General features: G+C 44.7%; 1 protein-coding gene across 2 annotated transcripts in view; it reads right to left on the minus strand.

Moving 5' to 3' along the window:
- Positions 1-26385, minus strand: part of ppp2r5cb (protein phosphatase 2, regulatory subunit B', gamma b) — a 39369-nt gene that overhangs the window by 9585 nt on the left and 3399 nt on the right. The window contains exons 3-10 of one of the 2 annotated variants that reach the window (XM_080853746.1): positions 24550-24712; positions 10057-10256; positions 7362-7472; positions 6865-6957; positions 6046-6176; positions 5859-5918; positions 5505-5613; positions 3282-3335 (exon numbers count right to left, since the gene is read on the minus strand). In XM_080853746.1, the coding sequence (XP_080709872.1) occupies positions 3282-3335; positions 5505-5613; positions 5859-5918; positions 6046-6176; positions 6865-6957; positions 7362-7472; positions 10057-10256; positions 24550-24712 (921 nt within the window). Of the gene's footprint in view, positions 1-3281; positions 3336-5504; positions 5614-5858; positions 5919-6045; positions 6177-6864; positions 6958-7361; positions 7473-10056; positions 10257-15671; positions 15829-24549; positions 24713-26385 lie in introns of those variants that run through there. The other variant, XM_080853747.1, reaches the window with a different exon arrangement.

A 26385-nucleotide genomic window follows, 5' to 3' on the forward strand; every position in this document is an offset into this window, starting at 1 on the left:
AATATGCACTGAATCTAAAATAGCTGCTGAATCTAAAATAGCTGCCAAAATGAACACTGAGATGTATTAATTTTGGCAGCTATTTTAGATTCAGTCTTAAGACAAAAATGCATATTAGTTTTAGTCACATTTAGTCATAGTTATCCTTCTTAGTTTCAGAAGAGGTTTTTCATGGTTGCTAGCTCTAATCAGATGTACTATAGGCTTATAAGAGAAGACTAACTTTTTATGCCAACGAACACCAATAACTAGAACTAATTTGACAGACTATAAACCAATGTGATACACGTGCTCTCTAGCTATACAGTAAAAGTGTTGCTTACGTTTGATACTAGACCTACAGTCTAACTCTAACTGCATTAAGTCTAACATATAGGCCTATCTTACAATAAACTTTAAGTAAAGCTGGCTATGTAACCGCATTCATTCCAATATTGTTGCAGAGATGTTTCCTTTTACCAAGATAACAATTTCAACAATTCACTTAGCTCAGTAAGTCAGTATAACGAAACTCTGGAACTATTAGGCTATGACCAAATGTAACACACTAGACCCTTTCACAATAAACAAGCAAACAAACAAACAAAAACAGAACAACAAAGATACCCTCATATGTCTAAACGTCAGTGGAGCCAAAATATAATGGTTGAGCTTGGTTGCTTGCTAAAATATATTGGAAGAAGGCCCCACTACACTGATTGAGTAGATGTAAATACATGTTAATTCATTGGCACTTGTTCTCTCTGTCACAGAGCAAGCACACTCTCGCAGTTCGTTCACGAAACGCATTCTAGTTTATTTATTTATTCCGTACGTTTTTCTTGCAGCTAACTACTCCTCGCCCGATTGAGCTAGAGACGCCATTCAAACACCAAAACGTCCGGCCCGATCCGGTGCAAGCTGCTATGACTTTTCGTGGCGGTACTCCTTGTCACTCCTTTTTTATTCCATTTTTTCATCCCCCTTTTCTCTCATTGACTAACATGGGGAAGGTTGAGCCATTGTGACGTCACCCGCTCTATCAGTCGTTCTCCATTCAACTGTAGGAATATTAAGAGACACCTTCCAGGGCTCTACAGTGCGAGTATTTCACTCGCATAAATAGGTACGTGCAAACTTGAAAAATAATTTACAAGCACAGTGTGCGAGTGACAGACAGTTGTCAATACGGCGCCAAAAAGTGAAGCATTCCATTGATTTCACATGGAAACAACTGACAGGGTCGCGACTCCAGGGTTTTCGACGGGACCTGCGACGGGACCAACAGCAGCAGCAGCATAATCATCATCTGGATTTACTGACATTTTCGGTATATATAAACACATAATATCAATTGGAAACTGGTGTGTTGTATCCTGTTTATGTCTGATACTTTATAAACATTTATGTTTTACGTTAACTTATTACACTAGGCAGCAGTATTGTGAAGTAGAGCTAGAAATGGCTTTGCTAGCTCCCATATTGTAGCTCACACCAGCAACTGCTCAATTTAGGACAGAAAGGAGTTTGGTAAATTAGCTTGTAACTGTCAATGATAACTAGTTATTAGAATATATTAGCCAACGTTAAGTTGACTTCAAAGGGGCAGTCGAGTGTTTAGGTTGTGTCAGCTAGCTTGGAAAGCTAGCTAATAATTTTTGATTGAAGCTTCACGTTAGCCTCTGTAAACGTTTAGCTAGCTAACGTTAGCTAACTATGAGGTAGCATATCCCAAGTAACTTGTTGTGACCGATAGCGTGAGTTAACATTAACCCGTGTCCTGGGAGTAATGATTCATGAGAGACCTTGAATCATTAGGTTAACTGAAAAACGTTTGAGGATGTAGCTGTTGTAGTGTGCTCAGTTTTCGAAAACTAGACTGAAACTAAGAAGGATAACTATGACTAAATGTGACTAAAACTAATATGCACTGAATCTAAAATAGCTGCTGAATCTAAAATAGCTGCCAAAATGAACACTGAGATGTATTAATTTTGGCAGCTATTTTAGATTCAGTCTTAAGACAAAAATGCATATTAGTTTTAGTCACATTTAGTCATAGTTATCCTTCTTAGTTTCAGAAGAGGTTTTTCATGGTTGCTAGCTCTAATCAGATGTACTATAGGCTTATAAGAGAAGACTAACTTTTTATGCCAACGAACACCAATAACTAGAACTAATTTGACAGACTATAAACCAATGTGATACACGTGCTCTCTAGCTATACAGTAAAAGTGTTGCTTACGTTTGATACTAGACCTACAGTCTAACTCTAACTGCATTAAGTCTAACATATAGGCCTATCTTACAATAAACTTTAAGTAAAGCTGGCTATGTAACCGCATTCATTCCAATATTGTTGCAGAGATGTTTCCTTTTACCAAGATAACAATTTCAACAATTCACTTAGCTCAGTAAGTCAGTATAACGAAACTCTGGAACTATTAGGCTATGACCAAATGTAACACACTAGACCCTTTCACAATAAACAAGCAAACAAACAAACAAAAACAGAACAACAAAGATACCCTCATATGTCTAAACGTCAGTGGAGCCAAAATATAATGGTTGAGCTTGGTTGCTTGCTAAAATATATTGGAAGAAGGCCCCACTACACTGATTGAGTAGATGTAAATACATGTTAATTCATTGGCACTTGTTCTCTCTGTCACAGAGCAAGCACACTCTCGCAGTTCGTTCACGAAACGCATTCTAGTTATATCTACACACTACTACTGTTTATAGTTATGGGAGAGGACAGACGATCACCATAGTTATAACTACACACTACTACTGTATATAGTTATGGGAGAGGACAGACGATCACCATAGTTATAACTACACACTACTACTGTTTATAGTTATGGGAGAGGACAGACGATCACCATAGTTATAACTACACACTACTACTGTTTATAGTTATGGGAGAGGACAGACGATCACCATAGTTATATCTACACACTACTACTGTTTATAGTTATGGGAGAGGACAGACGATCACCATAGTTATAACTACACACTACTACTGTATATAGTTATGGGAGAGGACAGACGATCACCATAGTTATAACTACACACTACTACTGTTTATAGTTATGGGAGAGGACTGACGATCACCATAGTTATAACTACACACTACTACTGTATATAGTTATGGGAGAGGACTGACGATCACCATAGTTATAACTACACACTACTACTGTTTATAGTTATGGGAGAGGACAGACGATCACCATAGTTATAACTACACACTACTACTGTATATAGTTATGGGAGAGGACTGAGACGGAGCAAAGGCTTACCGGCTCTGTGAGAGTGCTGTCCTTCTCCAGGAACTGGACCACACAGTACGCCAGCTGGAGAGAGAGCAGAGACAACGGTCAAGACAGACACACACACACACACACACACACACACACACACACACACACACACTCTCTCTGCGAGACCCTAAATACACTCAAAAATGTACATTAAATAACAGCATCTGATCACACACATCGCATCCGTCACACACACAGACAAACAGACAGGCACACGTACAAGGTCAATGTGCAAGGTCATTTGACAGGAATGAATGAATGAAAAATATGTGCCTGCTAAGGGTCATTAGGTCACTAACATCCCATAATCATAATCTGTCGTTGGGACAACAGGACCAAACAGGATTTATTTTCTCATGTGCTGACATAGCCATCATGTCAGCTGACCCTACCTAATGCTGTTAGCCTCAGGCTAGCCACAAAGCATTAAGCAATTCTGTTCCGAGAGCTTTGGTTGCTTGTCTTTGTTTGTCTGTTTGCTTAAAGCAAAGGAGGACAAATACTCCAAAGGGCTCGGCCAACTGCACTTCCTCTCTATTTGTATCCAAGGATAATTGTCTTTAGGACTAGAGACTGACCCTCAGGATACTGTGGGACTCCTTCAATAGTCCTTTAAAGAATCTGCCTTATGACTCAAAATGTGATCAGACCTGCATCGGAGACATCAACAGCACTAAAGAGAAGCAGGTGGAATACTTATTCACAAAAAAAACTAAGTGTGCGTGTCCATTCCTTTCTAAGGGGTTGACAAACTCTCCAGCATAACAGTGCTTTCTGCTATACTGTCTGGCACCCTCATTTCCATCTGTGGACAGAGAAATTGCTCTCTCTCTCACTTTAGACCCGTCCTCGTTGCCTTCACATAGTGACGTTAAGCTGTTTTAGAACGAGAAATAGGACAAAGATGCGTTGCTCAGTGGTCTAAACTGACTGAGAATGCGGTACTTAAAAGCAAAATATTACTTTTAGGTCTCAGTCTTGGTTGAGCATCACCGAAGGCCCCCAGTGCATGATAAAGGGTCATTGTATGATGCCTGTGCAGTTTAGAGCATAGTTGTGCCTAAGGGCATAGTCTATGTAGCCAATTCGGGCAATTCAGTAGGATGAGGAGTCAATGTTACGCTGTCAACTCTATGCGTACGCTATGAAATTACCAAATGAATGTGTCCTAGTAATCAAAATAGCTTTACGTGATGCCCTTCTCGGTCAACAACCCATGGTGCGCATCTATTAAATTAGGAGCCAAGGCATGAGATGTAGGCAGAGGCAGAGGCAGGGGGAGAGAAAGAGAGAAAGAGAGAGAGACATACTAATACTGTCCAGACGTACTGATGACATTGAGAGAGAGAAAGAGAGAAAGTGAGAAAGAGAGAAAGTGAGAGAGAGAAAGAGAGAGAGAGAGAGACAGACATACTGATACTGTCCAGACATACTGATGACAGTGAGAGAGAGAAAGAGAGAAAGAGAAAGAGAGAAAGAGAGAGAGAGAGAGAGAGAGAGAGAGAGAGACAGACATACTGATACTGTCCAGACGTACTGATGACAAAGGGCCGGTGACAGGAAGACAGCCCCTGGGTGTGGGTCAGCAGGGCCAGACAGCCAGCCAGCCAGCCAACCAGAAACCTGCCTGTCCCACTTTAACAGCCATTTAGGAGGCCCGATAGGCCACTCACATACAGCCACACTGATGCACATGCCCAAGGCTCCGCACGGCACTGGGCCAGAGGGGGATTAAATGAGTATGAGCACTTTATTTCCTTTCTTTCATAAGAAGAGAGCACCACTTTACACACTTCTGCCTGTCTAGACAAGTGCAACCCTTTTTGTAGACCACAGGGATGACCTGCAGGGAGCAGACTTAAAGAACAACAGGAGCCACTCTCTCACACACACACACACACACACACACACACACACACACACACACACGTGGGTGGTAAACACTGACAGACTTCACTTTGTGTAAGAACAACAGGAGCCACACACTCATTCCATCACACACTCGCTCTATCACTCACTCACACACACACACACACACACACACACACACACACACACACACACACACACACACACACACACACACACACACACACACACACACGCAGACACTTACACACACACACACACACAGACACAGACACTTACACACACACGCAGACACTTACACACACACACACACACACACACACGCGCACTCACCTGTGGGTGGTAAACACTTAGGGACTTCACTTTGTGTAAAGGCAGCAGCACTTTCAACAGGAATATCTTGTGTTCCTCTTTGAGAGGCAAGGCAAAGCCATTGATTATGCTGCACAACACCACACAGAGAAACACAGGAGAGAGGTACACAGATCAGACAGGTGGTTTGGTTACATGGCAGTCAGCGCTTCTGAACAGGTGACCAAAGCCAGGAGCAGCTGATGCCTTCAAAGACACGAGTAACCACTGCAGGTGAGAGAGCATCTTCAACACGTTCCACTACGTTTGTCTACATGCACCTTGCAATGCAGGAAACTAGAGATGGTATTGCTGATGTTCAAAGGGTTCACCTACCTTCCTAAAATTTCCAATAATTCTGCTATTCCATTATGATGTTCTGTTTCATATATGAACCTGGAGAGAATGTTTGAAAATCAGTTATGCTCATTGACACCTTATGCTTTTCACACACACACACACACACACAAATCTAAATCAAACCATTACAAATCCATAATATTATCCATTGCAAGGCGCTTACCTATAGAATATGTTGTTGATGTGTTTCCTGATGTATGCGCGCAGGCCCAGGAACTTGCCGTAGATGCGGTGCAGAGTGGTCTTCAGGAAGTCTCTCTCCCTGGGGTCTTCACTGTCAAAGAGGTCCAGGAGCTAAAAAAACACATAAGGTTAATACCAGCTCACACACACACAAAATGGCTGCACAATGACTTGTGCAAATTGAATAAGACACATGTTACGAGCAGGCACACACACACACACTCCTCATTATTCCTCAACCAAACACACACCTCATTATCACTCAACCAAACACATACACTCTCGTCATTATCACTCAAACACACACACACACACACACACACACACACACTAGAGGCTGGATACCCGACCCGAGCCCATCGGACCCGAAAAAAGATCTCCAATGGTTAGACTGGTTTGTTGTGCCTCTTCTGGTGTAGCATATAACGTGAGATTTATTTAGGCACAGCAGATGCCTGGGCGTGTGTAATGTGTCGGCTATTTCATTCTGCTCTTGCAAAGTGAATAGTTTCATTTCAATATGCTTATTGCCCCTGTTGTGTGCACTTGTGGGTTTAACAGCACAAAAGTGCACAAAGTGCACAAAATATTTTAATGGCAGTCGGGCTCGGGCTTGGGCACTACTTTGTCTGACATGGGCCGGGCTCAGACAGAAAAATTCGGCCCTATCCACACTCTAACACACACACACACACACACCCCCACACACACACCTCATTATCAAACAAACACACTAATGCACACTCACCAACTCAAACACAATCCCACCCCAGCATACACTCTGCATGTTAGACCTTACCTGCATTACATATTTCTGATCTATGTACTTCTTGGCTATGTTGGGCTGGAAGTCTGGAGACTCCAGAAAACGGAGGAAGAACTCGTACACCAACTGTGGGGTGAAGACACATTCAGCTACAAGGTTAACATTAACACACACACACACACACACACACACACACACACACACACCACAACATCTTGTCACACGTCTTTCAGATAAAACCTTGACTACTATGGTCTGATGTATTATATTATATTATATTATATATTATATTATATTACATTACAGGAACTGGTGTTTGCCGCAGGTGCAGCCACTCATGAGGGGAGACTGGGGTACTGGGTAACAAACAAACAAACAAACAAACAACCTCTGAACTATGAAGTCTTGGTGGGATGCACTTCACATTAATTCAGTTACATCTAGTGATTTCTTTGCATCCCACACATGTGGCCTTTAGATGACAGGCGCTGTATCCAATCAATCCAGGGTAAGTGATATGGAGGCGGTACCTGGAGGTGTGGCCAAGCCGCCTCTAACGTAGGCTCGTCCTCCTCCGGGTCGAACTCAGCCCCCGTCGGGTTTGAGGAGGGGGGCAGCGTCCTGAACATGTTCACTGCAAACTGCACAGAGAGAAGACACAGGGTCAGGGGTCATGAAGATCAGTGCTGAACATGTTCAATGCAGACTGCACAGAGAGAAGACACAGGGTCAGGGGTCATGAAGATCAGTGCTGAACATGTTCACTGCAGACTGCACAGAGAGAAGACACAGGGTCAGGGGTCATGAAGATCAGTGCTGAACATGTTCACTGCAAACTGCACAGAGAGAAGACACAGGGTCAGGGGTCATGAAGATCAGTGCTGAACATGTTCACTGCAAACTGCACAGAGAGAAGACACAGGGTCGGGGGTGAAGATGAGTGCTGAAAATGTTCACTGCAAACTGCACAGAGAGAGAAAGGAGACGGGGTCAGGGGTCACGCACGAGTCTGGGAGAACTAAGATGTAGATATGAGGGCTCCTACCTCACTAGGACCAACTCCCAAACAAACACAAAACGGCAATTTCAAATCATTCCATATAGTGAGACGCACACACCAACACACACACACGTTATGATTGCCTGCCTGCCTGCCCTCAACACCCTACCCCCCCACCCCCCCCCCCCCCCCCCCCCCCCCCCCCCCCCCCCCCGCTCACCCCATTAAAACGTTTTAAGAGTCTCTCGAGCAGCAGGTTGGGAACTAGATTCTCTGTGCATACACTACTTCAACAACCACCGAAATATGACAAGTATGCTGCCAGTTTAGAACACTTCTTATGCTGATGGACATCGATGGCTTTACCTTTGTCTGTGAAGATGCAACCAGTTTCCATAACTGCACTTATACACAAGGGTTAGTCTGCACTCGTGCTTCTAAGAGCAGGCGGAGATGAGTGTACAGCAGGCTTCTGTCTCAGTATGAGGAGCTGTGGCGTAACATTCTGTGACGCCAGCAGCAGGTCTGAGGTTGTTTGAGGTACTAGATGCACAATGAGAGCATCTGCATATGACAGCGGTTCTGATTAACCTTTTAGAACACACACACAGGCCGTCACACACAGGCAGCCACACACAGGCAGCCACACACACACAGGCACACACACACATAGGCAGCCACACACAGGCAGCCACACACACACACACACACTCCAAAACAAACAGGAAAACACTCTTCAGACCCTCTGGCACCAGGCCATCTCTTTACTTTGATGATGAAAGAGGGGGAACTTCAAAGCGGGGTGAACGGTTATGGGGGCCTAGATGATAGACGCACACACGTGCTTCAGCGCTCATTGTTATGCTGATCTAGCATCCTTTTGCATCAGGTATTCCATAAAATACGAACATGAATGGGTCCATTTGCACTTTGATCTCCAGTGTTTTCTGGCTCTTCGTGAGGGCAAGCTTTGATGAACAGAGTAGCATGTCCGCTGCAAACTTCCCCGTCATATGAAATTCTAGGTCACTATGGTAACGCAGACATGCCCACATCTCTTGACTGTAACACAGACATGACCACATCTCTCAGCAGTAACGCAAACAGACCCACATCTCTTGACTAACGCAGACAGACAGACCCACATCTCTTGACTAACGCAGACAGACAGACCCACATCTCTTGACTAACGCAGACAGACAGACCCACATCTCTTGACTAACGCAGACAGACAGACCCACATCTCTTGGCTAACGCAGACAGACAGACCCACATCTCTTGACTAACGCAGACAGACAGACCCACATCTCTTGACTAACGCAGACCGATCCACATCTCTTGACAAACGCAGACAGACCCACATCTCTTGGCTGTAACGCAGACAGACAGACCTACATCTCTTTGCTGTAACAGTAGTGGTTAGGAGGTGAAAGATATTGTTTGTATTGAGGTTTTTTTGCTGTTGCTGATGCTAATCAACCATATAGGTTTCATGTGGAAATTGGACCCAATGTCACCTATACGGCAAAGTTGGACCGTTGATCAATCCTCTGATGACTTAGTGACGCTAATTACAATCTTCTGCCGTGGCTCAAGTGTGAATGCGAGCCACAAGATTCCAGTCTTCGAGAGGCACAAGGGGGAGGATAAGCGTTTATTGGCAAGCTGATGAGAAACCTTGTTTCAGGCTCAAATGCGTTATTGTTCTCTCTTTATCTTTCTACTAGAAACCTCTGGTGCCGTGCTGACTGTCTCATCTCGTGGAGGACGGCACTCCGCAACATGCAGTTTCGTGTGAGAACAAACACACTATGTGAAAATGGCAATTCATTATCGGTTAAGGATTGTTTTAATGCAGTTTTCATATGGGAAAGACATTGAGATGTCTACATGAAAATGCAATAACATGCTGGTAGGGGTTCAGAGTTAGAGGATAAGAACTTGGAGCTATATGTTGTGAGTGTATATCGGGGCTATGTGTTGTGAGTGTATATCGGGGCTGTGTGTTGCGAGTGTATATCGGTGCTATGTGCTGTGAGTGTACATCGGGGCTGCTGCTGCTGTTGTGAGTGTATATCGGGGCTGCTGCTGCTGTTGTGAGTGTATATCGGGGCTGCTGCTGCTGTTGTGAGTGTATATCGGGGCTGCTGCTGCTGTTGTGAGTGTATATCGGAGCTATGTATTGTGAGTGTATATCGGGGCTGCTGCTGCTGTTGCTTTCTTACCATGTGCACCACCTCAGGGTAGATGGGCTCGGTGATGACGTTGCGGTTATGGGTGATGTACTCCACCATCTCGCTGAGCGCCGCCCGCTTGACCTCCTTCCATTTGAGGTCGCTAAGGGGGTCGGAGATAAAGTCGAAGAGCACACAACACTGACGCAGCTTCTGGATGAAAAGCTTCTCCTGCTCGGCCGGGGGCACATCTGCACACAGAGATAGAGAGAGAGAGAGAGAGAGAGGGAGAGAGATATAGAGAGAGAGGCTATTATTGTTACTGACCGTAGTCATGGTCTCACGGAAAAAGTAGGAACAAGTTGGAAGCCAGCTGTGACTGAGCCACAGACAGTGGTATGTAGTGTGATTTAAGACTATACACAGTGGTATGTAGTGTGATCTAGGAGTATACAGTGTTACTTTTTAAATCTGTCATGTATAAACAAAGACAAAAGGATGTGTGATTGTGTGTTAATACACAGACTTAGTAGGTAAACCCCATTAGCTCACGTCCTAGGTGAACTCTGCATAATGGGTGAATTCCCTTATGAAGAAACAAGTCTGGTTTTGGGCACCAAAATCCTCAGTTAGCCCTGGAGACAGGCAAGTAAAGAGAAAGGTTCCCAATTTGAGTTTCCACCGACTTCAGTGTTGGGGAAAATATGCACCTCCCCAGTGGGTTGAAGCAGAAAAGCAGCATATTTACCCTGTGACACATCCTAAAAGGTCAAATAAGCAACAACATAGACAACAACATAGACCTAGCAGGCTAGTCATGCCTGATGGAAAGACACCATTGAACATTAAAGACTAAAAAAGCATTTAGGTTTAGGGCTGGTCCGTGAAACGCCTATCAATTCATTTTTCTAATCACAAACTTACATTTTGGGAACACAGAAAATTAAGGTCAAATATCCAACGTTTCATTCATTACCACCTTGACAGAAGAATGGGATTTGAAATCGTTTTTCATTTTTTATGGGGACATTTAGATGCGGAATGAGATATTGGCCATCCATTACAATCAGGTCTTCATTTGCCATCTCTGATCAGAGGTTTTTGATTGGAAAATTATCCCTAGAATAAACTTCTACCCACTTTCTCTCAGCTGTGTGACTTTGCCTCAACAGTCTCTGTATATATGGTGGTCTGTTGGTATTTCTTCTGTTTACCTGCAGACAGTCCTGCAGATATAAATAGAGGTGGAACTCTCTAGAATAGTCCCCTCTAAGATGCTCAAACAGGCCATGCCTGAGACATACCTCATCATAAATAATAAAATTGTCTTTGATTGGCATCACTGAATACCCCATTATGTTACCACTGAAACCATCAGCTCAAGATCATCGGTCACCCCAAAGTCGATCAGTTTCTCATTTTGGCCCATGTGCAATTTATGACCTGCTTACTCAGCAAAGTACACAAAGGTTAATTTGTCTAGCGGGGCCATCTCTCCTCTCTAGTGCGTGTACCGTGTGTGTTTACTTTTGTAGCGGGGCCATCTCTCCTCTCTCGTGTGTACTGAGCAAGAGCAAGAGAAAGAACAAGAGCATGTGTAACACTTCTCTCACCTAACCGGAACCCTGCTGCTCTCAATATACTGGTCATCATCCTTTCCACCAGCCATAACTCCACCTGAAACTACGGCAGATCTGTCACTTTGATTCGTCCCTTCCTTTTCGACTGGTGAGTAATCCAATCAGTGTATGTTCCGCTCTGTGCAAACCTTGTATATCTATCTATAAATCCAGAAATCTCTGTGTGTCTGTCAGTCAGTCTGTCTAGGGCGTATCTCCCTGACGTTACTTATGAGATTTCGCATGTAGCTTACGCATGTCATGAACCTGTGCATCCTTGATTTTGAAGATTTCTGAATTCATAGTTCGCGAGATATTTGTATTTTATCGTTTGGGATAAGAAAATGTAACTGATGAGCAATACACGGACCAGCACCTGACCAAATATACACCAAAAACAGCCACTGAAAACTTTACTGTCAATGTTTTAACTACCTGCACTAGTTATTACTCACTCACAACACTTCAATGAAGTGCTCCCCCTACCATTATATAAGGGGGCGCCCCTGCAATGTACCCTGCATATCATACCAGCTGTCTATTTCCATAGATTTCTACACAGCTTGATTAACTGCTCCTATTGTATTTATTTACAGATAAATGGTGACGTAATAATATTAGAGTCAGGCATATGAAGGCCTCAACCACTAACCGACACGGACATCGATCTTCACCGACCATACATGCCTCGCCCAGACTCGCTCCTGCTTTCCCTCACCTCCTCTCCTGCTCCTCCTCTCCCTCACCTCCTCTCCTGCTCCTCCTCTCCCTCACCTCCTCTCCTGCTCCTCCTCTCCCTCACCTGCTCTCCTGCTCCTCCTCTCCCTCACCTCCTCTCCTCCTCTCCCTAACCTCCTCTCCCTCACCTCCTCTCCCTCACCTCCTCTCCTGCTCCTCCTCTCCTGCTCCTCCTCTCCTTCCCCTGCTGTTTGATGTTGATGTTTGCATAAGTGGCAGTGCATTCGTTTTAATGACTAATTGTCTTTCACTGACTGACCTCTAATCCCTCTCCGTTTTCTACCATGAAGTAGCACCTTTGCCTGCAAATGCAAATGACATCTACATATATAAGGACTACTGGCTATACTGTGTTATGCCTTAACTGTGTTTCTGGAACAGAACTGGTACAGCAAGAAGTTGACAAAACCAAGGTGATAGGGGGATACCACAAGACCAGTGTTATTAGCCTTTAGAGCCACACACACACACACACACACACACACACACACACACACAGACACAGACACAGACACACACACAGACACACACACACACACACACACACACACACACACACACACACAGACACACACACAGACACACACACAGACACACACACGCGATTGGTTTTGGTGTAATAACTTTAGCGTGTCTCATCCCAAAGAAACAACATTGGTTGAAATACAGAAAAGGGTTCTACCAAACCAGACATATTTCTCGTTGGACGACCTAGAAAACCCCAGGGCCATTATGGGTAGAACAGGGCTGAGGGAAAGGCTGCAGCACGTCTTCAAAACACGCTCATGTCTAACCACATGGTTTCACCTCAAATCAGTTATCAAGCAGATGTTCTCTCTCGCGCTCTCTCTCGCACACACACACACACACACACACACACACACACACACAAAAACGCTTTCCTCCACAACTTACAAGTGAGGTGCAGTGCAAGCAAACAGATCAAGGACAAATTCCTTGTAAGCAGAACCACATATGAAACCATGCAAATCGATTAAACAAACAAATACAAATGCAAAAGTTGTCAGATGTGGGATCCCCACAGCTCCAGGAGACACTACGGTGAACGGGCACTGTCCACTGCATGCTGTGTAAAGGCCGATTTATGCTCAGTTACGTAAGCGCAAGAGGCTGCGCAAGCCCCTTGCGAGTCTTTTCACGTCTTGCGTGCGTCGGCCCCTTTTTCTAGACTTGCGCCATTTTACGCAAGCCTATTGCTTGGCAGCACCCCCAACGCAACACGTAAGCACCTAGCAGTTCATGCTCAACGCAGAACCAAGCAAGGGCCTTAAGATTCATGACCAAGCAGCTGCTGTGACCACCAAAAGTTGGTCAGCATAATCTCCAAAATGGTAATCTTATCATGGTAACAAAGGAAAGGTCTCCCCACACTGGATTGCTCAGACACCTGGGGTCAGGAAGCAAACTGAGGTGTGAGTGACTGCAATTAATCATAGAATGGGAATGGGGGTAGGCGGCCATTGAGACCCATCTCAGTCAGCAGGACTGGTCAGAGAAACCTGATCATCATAAATAACAAAAGGTTGCCAGACCTGTTTGCATTACAAGCCTAGCTCACAAGGAGGGGTCTTAAAACAGTATATCTGGCTAGAATTGGAGATGCTTGTGGTTCAGACCTCCACCGCTGAATCCGGAGTATGTTCCACGTGATTCGTTACTGCTCTTTACTGGAATAAAGATTGCTGAATCAAAAACATAGAAACTTCCTTCATTTCCTACAGCTGTATCTACTTGCAAAACAGGGCTCCCCTTTCCACACATACCTGAAATATTCATGCCCAGTGGAAGTGTGTGTGTGTGTGTGTGCGTGTGTGAAGCCAAACTCTGGCAGATTCACACAAACAACAACAGCACAACAAACATCCACATTTCCACATCCAACCTCTAAATGGTGGAGAATCTACAACGCCCTCGGGAGCCAAGTGGCACACTGTGTTCTCAAGCCTCAAGAGCTCTCACCCACAAAAAAATAAATACAAATAAATATGAACAGTAACTATGACAAAAGCACATCAAAAACTCCAACAGACTGCAAGAGGAGTGATCTGTACTCAACTCAAAACACCAGAGATCTGAATGTCAGTCATTTCAGTACCACAACAACCATCCGAACGATATCAGTACCCAGTACTCAGGATGTGTGTTGGTTCAGCAGGCCTTAAGGGAGCTTACTCTGGCCATGTGCTGAGGCCCAACCCCATCCGCACAAGCCTGGCCTGGTCCCTCAACCATCCGCAGAAACACCAGGGGCTCAAGGTGACCATGTGCCGGTTTACAGGATCGCCAGGGCAACTGGACCATCTAGTATGGCTAAATCCAAGCAGCAGTAGGAGTCTGGACTTACTTGTCTTGTAACCCATGACGCTGAGATACAAGAGGACGCTCTGGAACTGCTTCTGTCCACACAAAACACACACACACACACACACACACACACACACACACAGGCTCTCTGTGATCCTACAGCACGGTCTCTACAACACACACATCCTACCCATTCATTGCAGTACGAGTGTCAGCTCACTTGGGAAAAGGAATTTCCTCTCGGCACAGAAGAGGAAGCACCAGCGCAAAACAAAACAAAAGGCCTACTCCCCAGAGACACAAACACACATGCGCACGCAGAGTACTGTATACCCTGCAGCCCTTTGGGCAACACCACACACACACACACACACACACACACACACACACACACACAATCTGTGACCTCACTTCCTCTGACAACAGCTATCTTGGTGAAGGAAAGAAGAGGCAGGGAAAGACAGTAGTCCTCAACTCCTAACCTCTTCCTCCTACAAACAGCCTGTTTTTGTGCGCTCTCTCTCTCTCTCTGAGTGAAAGAGCAACATAAATCAACCAACTCCCTCTCTTCTATTTCCCCACTTCTCCTCCTTAGACGCGGCGTGCCTCGCAGCAACAACATGAAAGCCAAAGGTGAAATTCTTGTGACTGCTTCTGACACACTGAACCCCTGGTGTGAGAACAAAAGAATGACAACGCAGAACCCCTCTCCCTCTCCCGTTCCTCTCCAGCAGTGACAACAGACCACAGACGGCCTCTCACTCACAGTCACACACACACACACACACACACACACACACGGTCACACACAAACACATAAACTCACACACACTCTCCCTCTCTCTGTCTCTACTTCCTAAACAACCCCTGATCACCCCCCTCCCTTGCTCTCTGTCGTCCCCTGGACAAATGATCCAGAAACCCCCGCTCTCTCCCTGCTGCCGATGCTAACGCTAACAGCTAGCACGGGGTGTTCCTGCTCACCTCTGAAGTGCAGGAGAGCCACAGGCTGGAACGGGCCGTTGGCGCTGGGAGCGTCCAGGATCATGGCGCCCTCTCCTCTAGAGCATGCCAACATCCAGGGTCGGGGGCTCGGCCACGGGGCTAGAGGCTGCGGGGCGAGGGGGGCTAAGCACGGGAGCCAGCCTCCATTTTAGCACAACACTCTCTCAGCAGAAAATGAAGCTCCGCTCCTGGAGGGAACCAGCCTGAGCTAGTGATGTCATTCACTCACAGGGCCACAGCCACTGGCCCAGCCCGGTCACATGACCTAGTTGTCAGGCTGCAGAGCAGGGGAGGCGGGTGATTGGCTGGAGGGCGGGAGGAGGGGCGGGACGTGGCAGCTGATTGGTGGCACTGGCTTTATGGACTGCCTGTGCTGGGCAGATAATCTCCCCTCTGGAGAGAAGTTGAAAGCCCTGCTGGAGGAGCTTTGATGAAGCTTGAGGCCTGACCGGCGCTCACTCTCTGTCTAATACCGTCACATTATATGAAGCCTTTCCACAAGCACATCACATTAAAGTGTCTCTTCCCCTTGCAGTGGTGGACAGGGACAGATACCAAACACAGAGTAATAATCTCACGTTCCAATGGCACTCATTTATTCAAACCTTCGGCTTTACCCGTTCATCAACCACCAAGGTCAAGGGTGCTTTTCAAATTCAATAGACACACATTTAGAGGATTTCAACCGTTTTTGAGGATCAAGATTAACACTTGTACATCTGAACTCTCAGTTAATAACACTAAAAAAGCCTGGACCAGTCACCTAAAGGAATATCACCATAAATTCAACCATCTTAGATGAGTGACAGAGAGAGAAACAGACAGTTTCAGCACAGCATCAGAAATGCAACCGGAAACCACAACTACAGTACCAGCAGCATATGAGCAATGACTGAGACACACACACACACACACACACACACACAAGCTGCTCACCAGCATAAAGGGACACATTACAGAACTAAACCACAGCAGGTGAATAGACAAAGAGATATCATTGCATGCACACACCAGATACATGATGAATATACACACACTGTGTGTGTGTGTGAGTGTGTGTGTGTGTGTGTGTGTGTGTGAGTGAGAGAGAGAGAGAGGAAAAATGTATCTACCATGCACCGCAGGACAAAAGTGATAGAGAAAAGAAAGGCCTACTGCTGGGGTATATAGCTTTATGTCTAATTTCTTAAACCAGATGTAGTACCTCTTGTATTTATTAATAAAAACATGAAGGCTAATATGCATCATGGTGCATTGAAAATCGCTTTATAATCAAGCGTTTCCCTTTGAATAGTAAGGCCAGTGAAGATTCACATTTAAAAACACGCGCACGCGCACGCGCACGCACACGCACACACACACTTGTGGCTAAACCTGCAGACATACAGAAACGGAAATATCAACACTCACACACACACACACACACAAAGGACAGCTCCCAACCTCTACTTCACTTAGTTTCGGTCGCACTCAGCCATCAGCCCAACAGCAGCATCGTGTCACCAAACAGACAGCCTCAACCACAGCAGCACCGTGTCACCAAACAGACAGCCTCAACCACAGCAGCACCGTGTCACCATGGTTACCACAGAGACAGCCTCAACCACAGCAGCACCGTGTCACCATGGTTACCACAGAGACAGACAATTGTCATAAATATTGACTGCTAAGAAATTACAGATTGACTTTAAGCCTTTCTGTGAATTTTTCTACTAGCATGTAACTGATACACTGTGTGTGTGTGTGAGGGAGAGAGAGAGAGATGGGGAAACACACACACACACACACACACACACACACACACACACACACACACACACACACACACACACACACACACACACACACACACACACACACACACACACACACACACACACACACACACACACACACACACACACAGCTAAACCTGCAGATATACAGAAACGGAAGCACATGAGAGCGGAGGCAGACAGACAGAAAACCTTTATAGCAGACAAACAGATAACTTCTACAGCTGTGTCAAATCTCGTTTTTAACCATGCTCTTCACACCGAACGTGAATAAGCAGGCAAGTTTATCCATGATGGTGAAACAAAATCACAGCAACATGCGGTCACATATCCGTAGTTCAGTACAAAGAATGATCCATCACAAGTGAATCCTGTTTATGCAATTCCACAACCAGCCACCAGGTGGAGCCAGAGCACAGGCTAAAGTAGCCAGTAGCACATGGCTCCCACCAGCATGGTGAAACCCACTGAGCTCAAAATGATGGATGAACTGCGCATGGTCCAGGGCCAGCAAGAGGAGATATTTCCTTTTAAAAAAAAAAAGTGTATTTGGACTGGTTTTCTCAGTTAGGTCAGCCCAGGAATGGAACCATCTCCCACAGAACATTAGAGAATCAACCTCATTCAACAGCTTTAAAATAAATCGTAAAACATGGTTAATAAATAACCAAAAATGTGATCATTAGTGGGTAAGCAGTATAACTTATATATTGGGATTTTATTTTATTGTATTTTCATTTTTTTTTTCAATATTATGCTTGATATATATGTTAATGCCTTTTTTAAGTTGTTTAGCTATTTTCACTCTGGCAGGGGGACTGCCAATGGAAACTAGCCTTTTGGCTACAATTGGGTGCATTTACAATTTAATGTTTATTAATGTACACTGTCCCTCTTCATCAAATAAACAAACTGAAACTGCTGCTTCAATGGAAAGACTCAATAATCCAGGGAGTCCCAGCAACCTCTCCCAAATACAGCTACTACAGGACTGAGCACAACAGTCTGTGTTGTTTGTCTCGTGCTCATCTTGCTCAATTGACAGGGTAGGTTGCTAACAGCAACACCACCATCATCATGGGGGGTTGCTACCCAGGGCCCAAACATTCATGAAAATGTGTGTCAACAATGTACTTTTCTGCAAGTTGCTTTGGTTTAAATTGCCTGTAAGATAAATAAACGTAAATGTTTAGTAGTCGTATAAGCAATAGCTTTAAAATGAGCAAAAACTGTCACGCAATTCTCAAATGTATTTTGTGAGTCACAGATGTATTTCCGGATTCACATATAAAAGTTACACAATGTGTATGAAGATGTTTGTTATGGTGTAGTAGTCCACTTAACTGGCAGATGTAAAGCAGTGTGGTCACATTCAATCATACCCTTGAATTTGCATTCATGTGATTGGCTGAAACTGCAAGAAACATGTAATAGGCTGCAGAGAATGTCCTTTTGGAAAACAAAAATGCATTTGTGAATCAAGCCGTGTACGGAAAAGCCTCAAATAAATGGAGCGGTTTGTGAATGCACCTTACCTAGTCTGTTAATGTAACAGGAAATACATTTGTGAATCGAGTGACATTTCTTTGTGAATTTTGAAACTATTCTTACTCCACAGTCTTGGCACGCATATGTACCATGGTAGATTTATGGTACATCAGAGACTCCAGTCCAGAGTGCCAAGCAAAAATGAACCTCTCTTTTAGAAAAGTCCATCAGTCTATACATATGGGACATCTCACTCTGTCTGTGTTGGAATAAACAGGCTTAGGTGGATAAATGTGGTGGTTGTGGTTGGGTTTGAGAAAGCCCATGATTGAAGCTACGTAAAAACATGCTTCAAGCAGAGTTACAAACATAATCCAAAGACTCTACAGACTACTATGTTCTGTGCTGATGTGTGCTTTATCGAAACAGGCTGTTAGAATTTGGGATTTTTCATATACTTTCAACTCATATGAATTCCTCCCCCACAAGAAAGTATTACATTCTCGCCACCTTCATTAACACACAAATGGTCAGCAAGACCGTCCCTGTCTGCAGACATTCACACCTTTTCAAACAGTTAGGTTCACAAATATTTGGACATTGACACAATTTATCATTTTGGCTCTGTACACCACCACAATGGATTTAAAAATGAAAACAATAAAGATGTGCTTCAGTGCAGACTTTTCAGCTTTAATTTGAGGGTATTTACATACAAATCAGGTGAACGGTGTAGGAATTACAACACATTTTAAATGTGCTGCCCCCCCCCCCCCCCCCCAAAAGTAATAGGACAATTGGCTGCTCTTAAAACTAAACAACGCACTAGTGAGCTCAGCAACACCAAAAGACCCGGAAGACCATTGAAAATAACTGTGGTGGATGACGGCAGAATTATTTCCCTGGCGAAGAAAAACCCCTTCACAACAGTTGGCCAGATCAAGAACACTCTCCAGGAGGTAGGCGTATCTGTGTCAAAGTCAACAATCAAGAGAAGACTTCACCAGAGTAAATACAGAGGGTTTACTACAAGATCTAAACCATTGGTGAGCTAACATAGAGGTCTGTTATATTAGTATAACAGCGGTGTTTTCACAGGAAATCTGTTTAGCATTTCCATCCAGACCCATGATATCTTTCAGGCCCCAGGTGGGAGCCTCACATGCCAAACCACACTGATAAATTAATACACACACACACACACACACACACACACACACACACACACACACACACACACACACACACACACACACACACACACCAGCATTGAGGGACACATTACAGAACAAAACCACAGCAGGCGAATAGGCAAAGAGATATCATTGTGGGAGAGTGGGAAACGTCCTATCAATTCCTTTGTATGTCTTGACATATTAAGTTATTGACAATAAAGCTACTTTGACTTCGAAAAAATAAAAAATAAAGGCAGAAGGGACCCGGGATTCGAGGCTTGACTGCCTACATCACAGAGCCTAAAACAGACCTGATCCAAGAGGCCCTCGACCTCCACAGGAGACACAACATGAACTCTATGTAAACTGTAATCCCTGCACTTCTTGCACTCTCCACTTCTTCTTTGCACTACTGTTGTAACAGTTCACAGCTCCTGTATATACTTTCTTAAACTTCATAGACCATTGCACTGTTTGTTTTTGTATTGTGTTTGTTTTTGTAATGTGTTGTTGTATTTTTTGTGAAAACTCATTGAGAGCCAGTTCACCAGGTAAAATTCCTTGTTTGTGCAAACTTACTTGGCCAATAAAATCTGATTCTGATTCTGAGATTCCGCCAGGAACTCCACATAAAGCAGAGTTGCCCAATCAGAGACTTTACTTGGGCGGGGGAAAACATTTTGATTGTCTTATTTTTAATAATCCTTGAGGGATCAATGGCCTCTGTGATCAATTAAGTGGCGGACAATTTCCCCTCGCTATACCCCTTGCAAACCTATTTGTTCTGCTATCGCCAAAAAAAGACTACTGAAAAGAACATATGCTCCGCAAAGAAACGATAGAGAGATAGAAAGGGCGATAGAGACCGAGAGTCAGAGATATTCTCTGGTATTACATCAGAAGACATGGACAAGGTGAATCTTCTACTAGCAAGGACCAGATAAAGCAACTCCATTTCTCCCTATTGTAAAGTTCCTTGCAGCTTCAACAGTATGACACATAAAGGTTCTCTCAGGACGACACATAAAGGTTCTCTCAAGAACTTAAGATAAAAGCATCATCTGAGTAACTTATGGTCTTTTGGTTGTGGAAGAGGAAGAGGTTTGGTTGGCTCAAGGGGCTTTTCAGAAGGAATTTGTCAATCAGATCGTTCCAATCCTGAACAGCCAATCAGAGTGATTGTTGGGCTCCATCGTTGATTCAACATGATTAAATCAGCCGAAAAGCCAAGGGTCCGACTACTGCCAACGGGAAGGGACATGCCTAGTTTACTGGTTACGTGAGACAGAACTAGAGTGAGACAGTGGAACTGGGTAGGTGAGACAGAACTAGAGTGAGACAGTGGAACTGGGTAGGTGAGACAGAACTAGAGTGAGACAGTGGAACTGGGTAGGTGAGCACTAGAGTGAGACCTGTGAAAATGAGCAAGAAAAAGACAATACCAGATTCAAACAGGGCAACTCACGTACCATGTTACCCTAATCCTAACCCACAGACAGTGCAACTCACGTACCATGTTACCCTAATCCTCACCCACAGACAGTGCAACTCACATACCATGTAACCCTAACCCTCACACACAGACAGTGCAATTCACGTACCATGTAACCCTAATCCTCACCCACAGACAGTGCAACTCACATACCATGTAACCCTAACCCTCACCCTCACCCACAGACAGTGCAACTCACGTACCATGTAACCCTGATCCTAACCCACAGACAGTGCAACTCACGTACCATGCAACCCTAATCCTCACCCACAGACAGTGCAACTCACGTACCATGTAACCCTAATCCTCACCCACAGACAGTGCAACTCACATACCATGTAACCCTAATCCTCACCCACAGACAGTGCAACTCACATACCATGTAACCCTAATCCTCACCCACAGACAGTGCAACTCACGTACCATGTAACCCTGATCCTCACCCACAGACAGTGCAATTCACGTACCATGTAACCCTGATCCTCACCCACAGACAGTGAAACAACAAAAGACTGTTGAAGTGAAGAGTACCAAACAAGTTTAGAAAACAGAAAAACAAAGCCAGAGAAAGCACGAGGAGCCACCCAAACTCTTCCAACCCTAAAGCACGAGGAGCCACCCAAACTCTTCCAACCCTAAAGCACGAGGAGCCACCCAAACTCTTCCAACCCTAAAGCACGAGGAGCCACCCAAACTCTTCCAACCCTAAAGCACGAGGAGCCACCCAAACTCTTCCAACCCTAAAGCACGAGGAGCCACCCAAACTCTTCCAACCCTAAAGCACGAGGAGCCACCCAAACTCTTCCAACCCTAAAGCACGAGGAGCCACCCAAACTCTTCCAACCCTAAAGCACGAGGAGCCACCCAAACTCTTCCAACCCTAAAGCACGAGGAGCCACCCAAACTCTTCCAACCCTAAAGCACGAGGAGCCACCCAAACTCTTCCAACCCTAAAGCACGAGGAGCCACCCAAACTCTTCCAACCCTAAAGCACGAGGAGCCACCCAAACTCTTCCAACCCTAAAGCACGAGGAGCCACCCAAACTCTTCCAACCCTAAAGCACGAGGAGCCACCCAAACTCTTCCAACCCTAAAGCTATGCAGCGCCGGAGTCCCATGGTGATGCAGGGGAGGCCTGGGGCATTAGTCTGTTATCTCAGGATTAGTCCTAAATATAGACACACACACACACACACACACACACACACACACACACCTCTGACTGTGGCCGCTTCCTTCATATTGCATAACAGTCCTGAGGAGGAGGATTGTAACAAAGACAGTGGTGTGTGTGTGTGTGTGTGTGTGTGTGTGTGTGTGTGTGGTAGACCTCTCAGTACAACAGTACGGTAACCTCAAGGTTGTATCTATACAGGGTTGAACAAGAGGACCTCACAATAGAGTCAAATTGGTCCTGTACCTAAGAGGGGTTGCAGAAGCTGTCCCAAGAGATGAGACTTAGGGGTTAACCTTAGGAGTGTATAGGCAACAATGTCAGGGATATAGCCCCAAATCACTTTAGGAACAGAAGTTTGATCAAAAACATCATGAATGCCTAAGACAACAATGCTATCAGTAAAATAAAGATCTAATGGCAACATAGATAAGAAATATTATAAAGTGTCTATATTAATATCAATCAGAACCACATCCAATGTCTATGGTGTTACAAAGTAACATCTTAAATGGACTATAGTATTATAATCGACTGTAAACACCTTCAATATGTCACTTTTAGTCAGTCAGTCAGTCAGTCAGTTTTTATTGCACAAGCGATTCACTGCAACACACGCGTGTTATATATGATAGGCGACCAGGACACACACACACACAAACACACACACACACACACACACACACACACACGCACGCAGGCCTGAGGTCGCTGTGAATTCACCCTCTGCTTTTAACCCATCCCGGATCGTCCCTCCTCCAGGGTCCTCACTTGCCAGGTCTTCATCTTAAATAACTACTACATGACTGAAAAGCATCAAACGAACACACACACAATAAAAGTGCTACTTCCTGGCCTGATACTTAATATCTAAACCATCAGATATTGCTGCCTTCTTCCATCATTGTGACACACTACATTCAGCTGAAAATAACACAGGACTTTAACTTCACTTGATCATTTTGCTGCAGACTGCTCCTGCTGTGGGCAGGCAGAGTCTAGATGAAAGCGTGGTGTAAAACAAAACAAACACACAAAAAAAACATCAAGTCTTCAGCTGTCAGGTATCCTTAACATCGCACTGTAGGAGTCGGAGCTGCAGTCACATCAAAAGAGCTCCTATAAAGACTAAGAGTTATGAAAGCAGCCCAGAGCGAATAGGTCTGCAAACTTCAGGTCAAGGAGATCCCAGACTGAACCACCCACAATGCTCACGGGTGTTGGCCAGGACTCATGGCTATATTTACATCCCTGTGCTCAGTTTAACTCTCTCTACCATTCAATCAACAACAACGCACATACATGCTCATGTTTTGCCTCGGGTTGATTCAGCTGACACACAAACAAGCCACACATCCATTCCTTAAACCATCAAAAAGTTCCTATTCCTGTTTCATCTCAATCAATCCCCGTCTCTTTTCCAATCAGCCTGTCCAGAAAATGTAGCCACAACTACTCTGAATCTGAGGAGAGATTAAAACACTACAGATACTCGGCTCATCAACATGAGCTTCTAAGTGTCTGCAGAGAATCACATTAAAAGCTACAATGTCTTCTTTTTAACCAACATTAATCAAATTTAATTTATATAGCGTCAAAACAATCAAATTGTCTCAAGGCGCTTTACAGAGCCCAGCATCTGAACCAGGGAGGAATACATGGAACAGATCTCAATGAAGGTCCGAGCGGTTGTTTTGACAATCAGACCTCCATGCAGCCTACAGGGGTGTGGGGTGGGGGGTTTGAGGCTCACCTTTGAAGGCGGGGAGCTTCTGCAGCTCGCGGTTGTTGCTGAGGCTGAAGCGGGAGGAGCTTGGGCGCTTGTCCTTCTTGGCGGGCGTCTGGGAACCACTCTGTTTGCCTTTCAGCAGCTGGGTGGGGGGTGGGACACTGTTGCTTCCCTTCCTGTTGGAAGCCTGAGCAGCACAGGAAGAGACACAGGGATGAGTGAGTAGAGACACAGACAAGAGACGGAGAGGAAGACACTAACCTGGCAGGGCAGTGGACTAACAACACAAAGACTATGGGTTGGATTCCCTGGGAACGCACAAGGGCTACTGATGAACAAGTATTTCTGTAGTGCAAGTCACTTTTGGATAGGAGTGTCTGCTAAATTAATGAATAAGTAGATAGATAGAGGGAGGTAGAATGAAAGAGAAACCCTGAAAGGATGAGGAGGAGGAGGAGAAACAAGACCCAAAGCAGGGAGGCTAATATGGACATGTAAAAGCAGAGAGTGAGAACAATCAGAAAGCACTTGAGGTGAAGTGAAAGCCAGCACACACAGACAGCCCTGATCCTGGCTGACCTCTGCCCTCTGCCCTCTGCCCTCTGCCCCAGCTCGTAGTTCAACTGAAGCGTGGCAAGTGCTCTGAGAAGCTGCAAGGGCAGAAGACCCCTGTCTGCCGGTGACCCGTTCATCAGCCACTGATGATGAGCAGCACTTAAGGGGCCATTAGTGGGCCAATAATAGCATCCTTTAACCCGGAACTGTGATTCATTCAGAGAAGCTTCATTGTGCTACAAGTAACAATGAATGTTCTCCTGTAGTTCAACTGGTAAAGCAAGGTGCTGTTGCTAACATCACCAAGGCTGTGGGTTCATTATCCAGGTAACACAAGTTTTGTTAATGCAAAGGCAATGGGTTCAGTTCCCATAATGCATCTGTACTGTATCCTTAATGGCAGCTGCTACACGTCTTTATTAAGGTTTAAAGAAGCTATAGGCAAGACAATTGGTCTTCTTTCTTTTAAAGGGTAGAGCGAGGACACAGTGGGATAAGAAGTGGGGCACTGAGGAGCAAATAACCACAGCTATCTGGGGGATTATCAATGCCTACTTTATATACAACCGAACATATTTCACATCGTGTTGTGTGGCAGAATTCGAACATACCTAACAGGGATAAGGGATGACCGTTCAAACAACTGACTGAGAACAGATACATGCTTATACTCTCAACAGGTGGTGTGAGATTCAAACTCTTAAGCCCCGTTCACATTCAAAATCCTTCAATGTGTCGCATAAAAACCAACACAGAATAGGTAGTCTAACACATTTATATTCCAACTCAGTCTTCCATGAAGGCAAAGTCATGCATGTCCTGGATTCCCACTTGACGGCATATTACGGAATGTAAAAAAAAACATGTGGGGTTGCATGGCGGTTTAACTAGCTATCCTAGCTTGCTAACTTTAGAGTGTGTTAGTATGAATCAATTAAACTTAATTGGGTGCCAAGCTGAACATCTGCACTGGTACCCTGAGGGGTTTTCTAGCTTTTCCTTTTATAGTTTTGTACGTTAAATAGAGGAGACTGGAACATCAGCTAGATAATAAGGTATTCTTTCGTGCAAATGGAATATTTTTAAACCATTTAAGGATATTTAAAAAAGTTACCTTAACTAGCTGGATAGGTAGTCAGCTAGCACAGCAGGTAGCTATGGCTAGGCAACAAACTAATTCCTCAAAACCAGCTCATGAATAAAAGTCTTAAGTTCAAAGTGATCACAACCACTTGCAGACAATGTTAAATGGCTTCACATAGACATTGAACAGTCCCGAGAGAAGTAAATGGCCCTCAATAGGGC

This window comes from Sprattus sprattus (genome assembly GCF_963457725.1).
Source record: "Sprattus sprattus genome assembly, chromosome: 16".
Classification (NCBI taxonomy): Eukaryota; Metazoa; Chordata; class Actinopteri; order Clupeiformes; family Clupeidae; genus Sprattus; species Sprattus sprattus.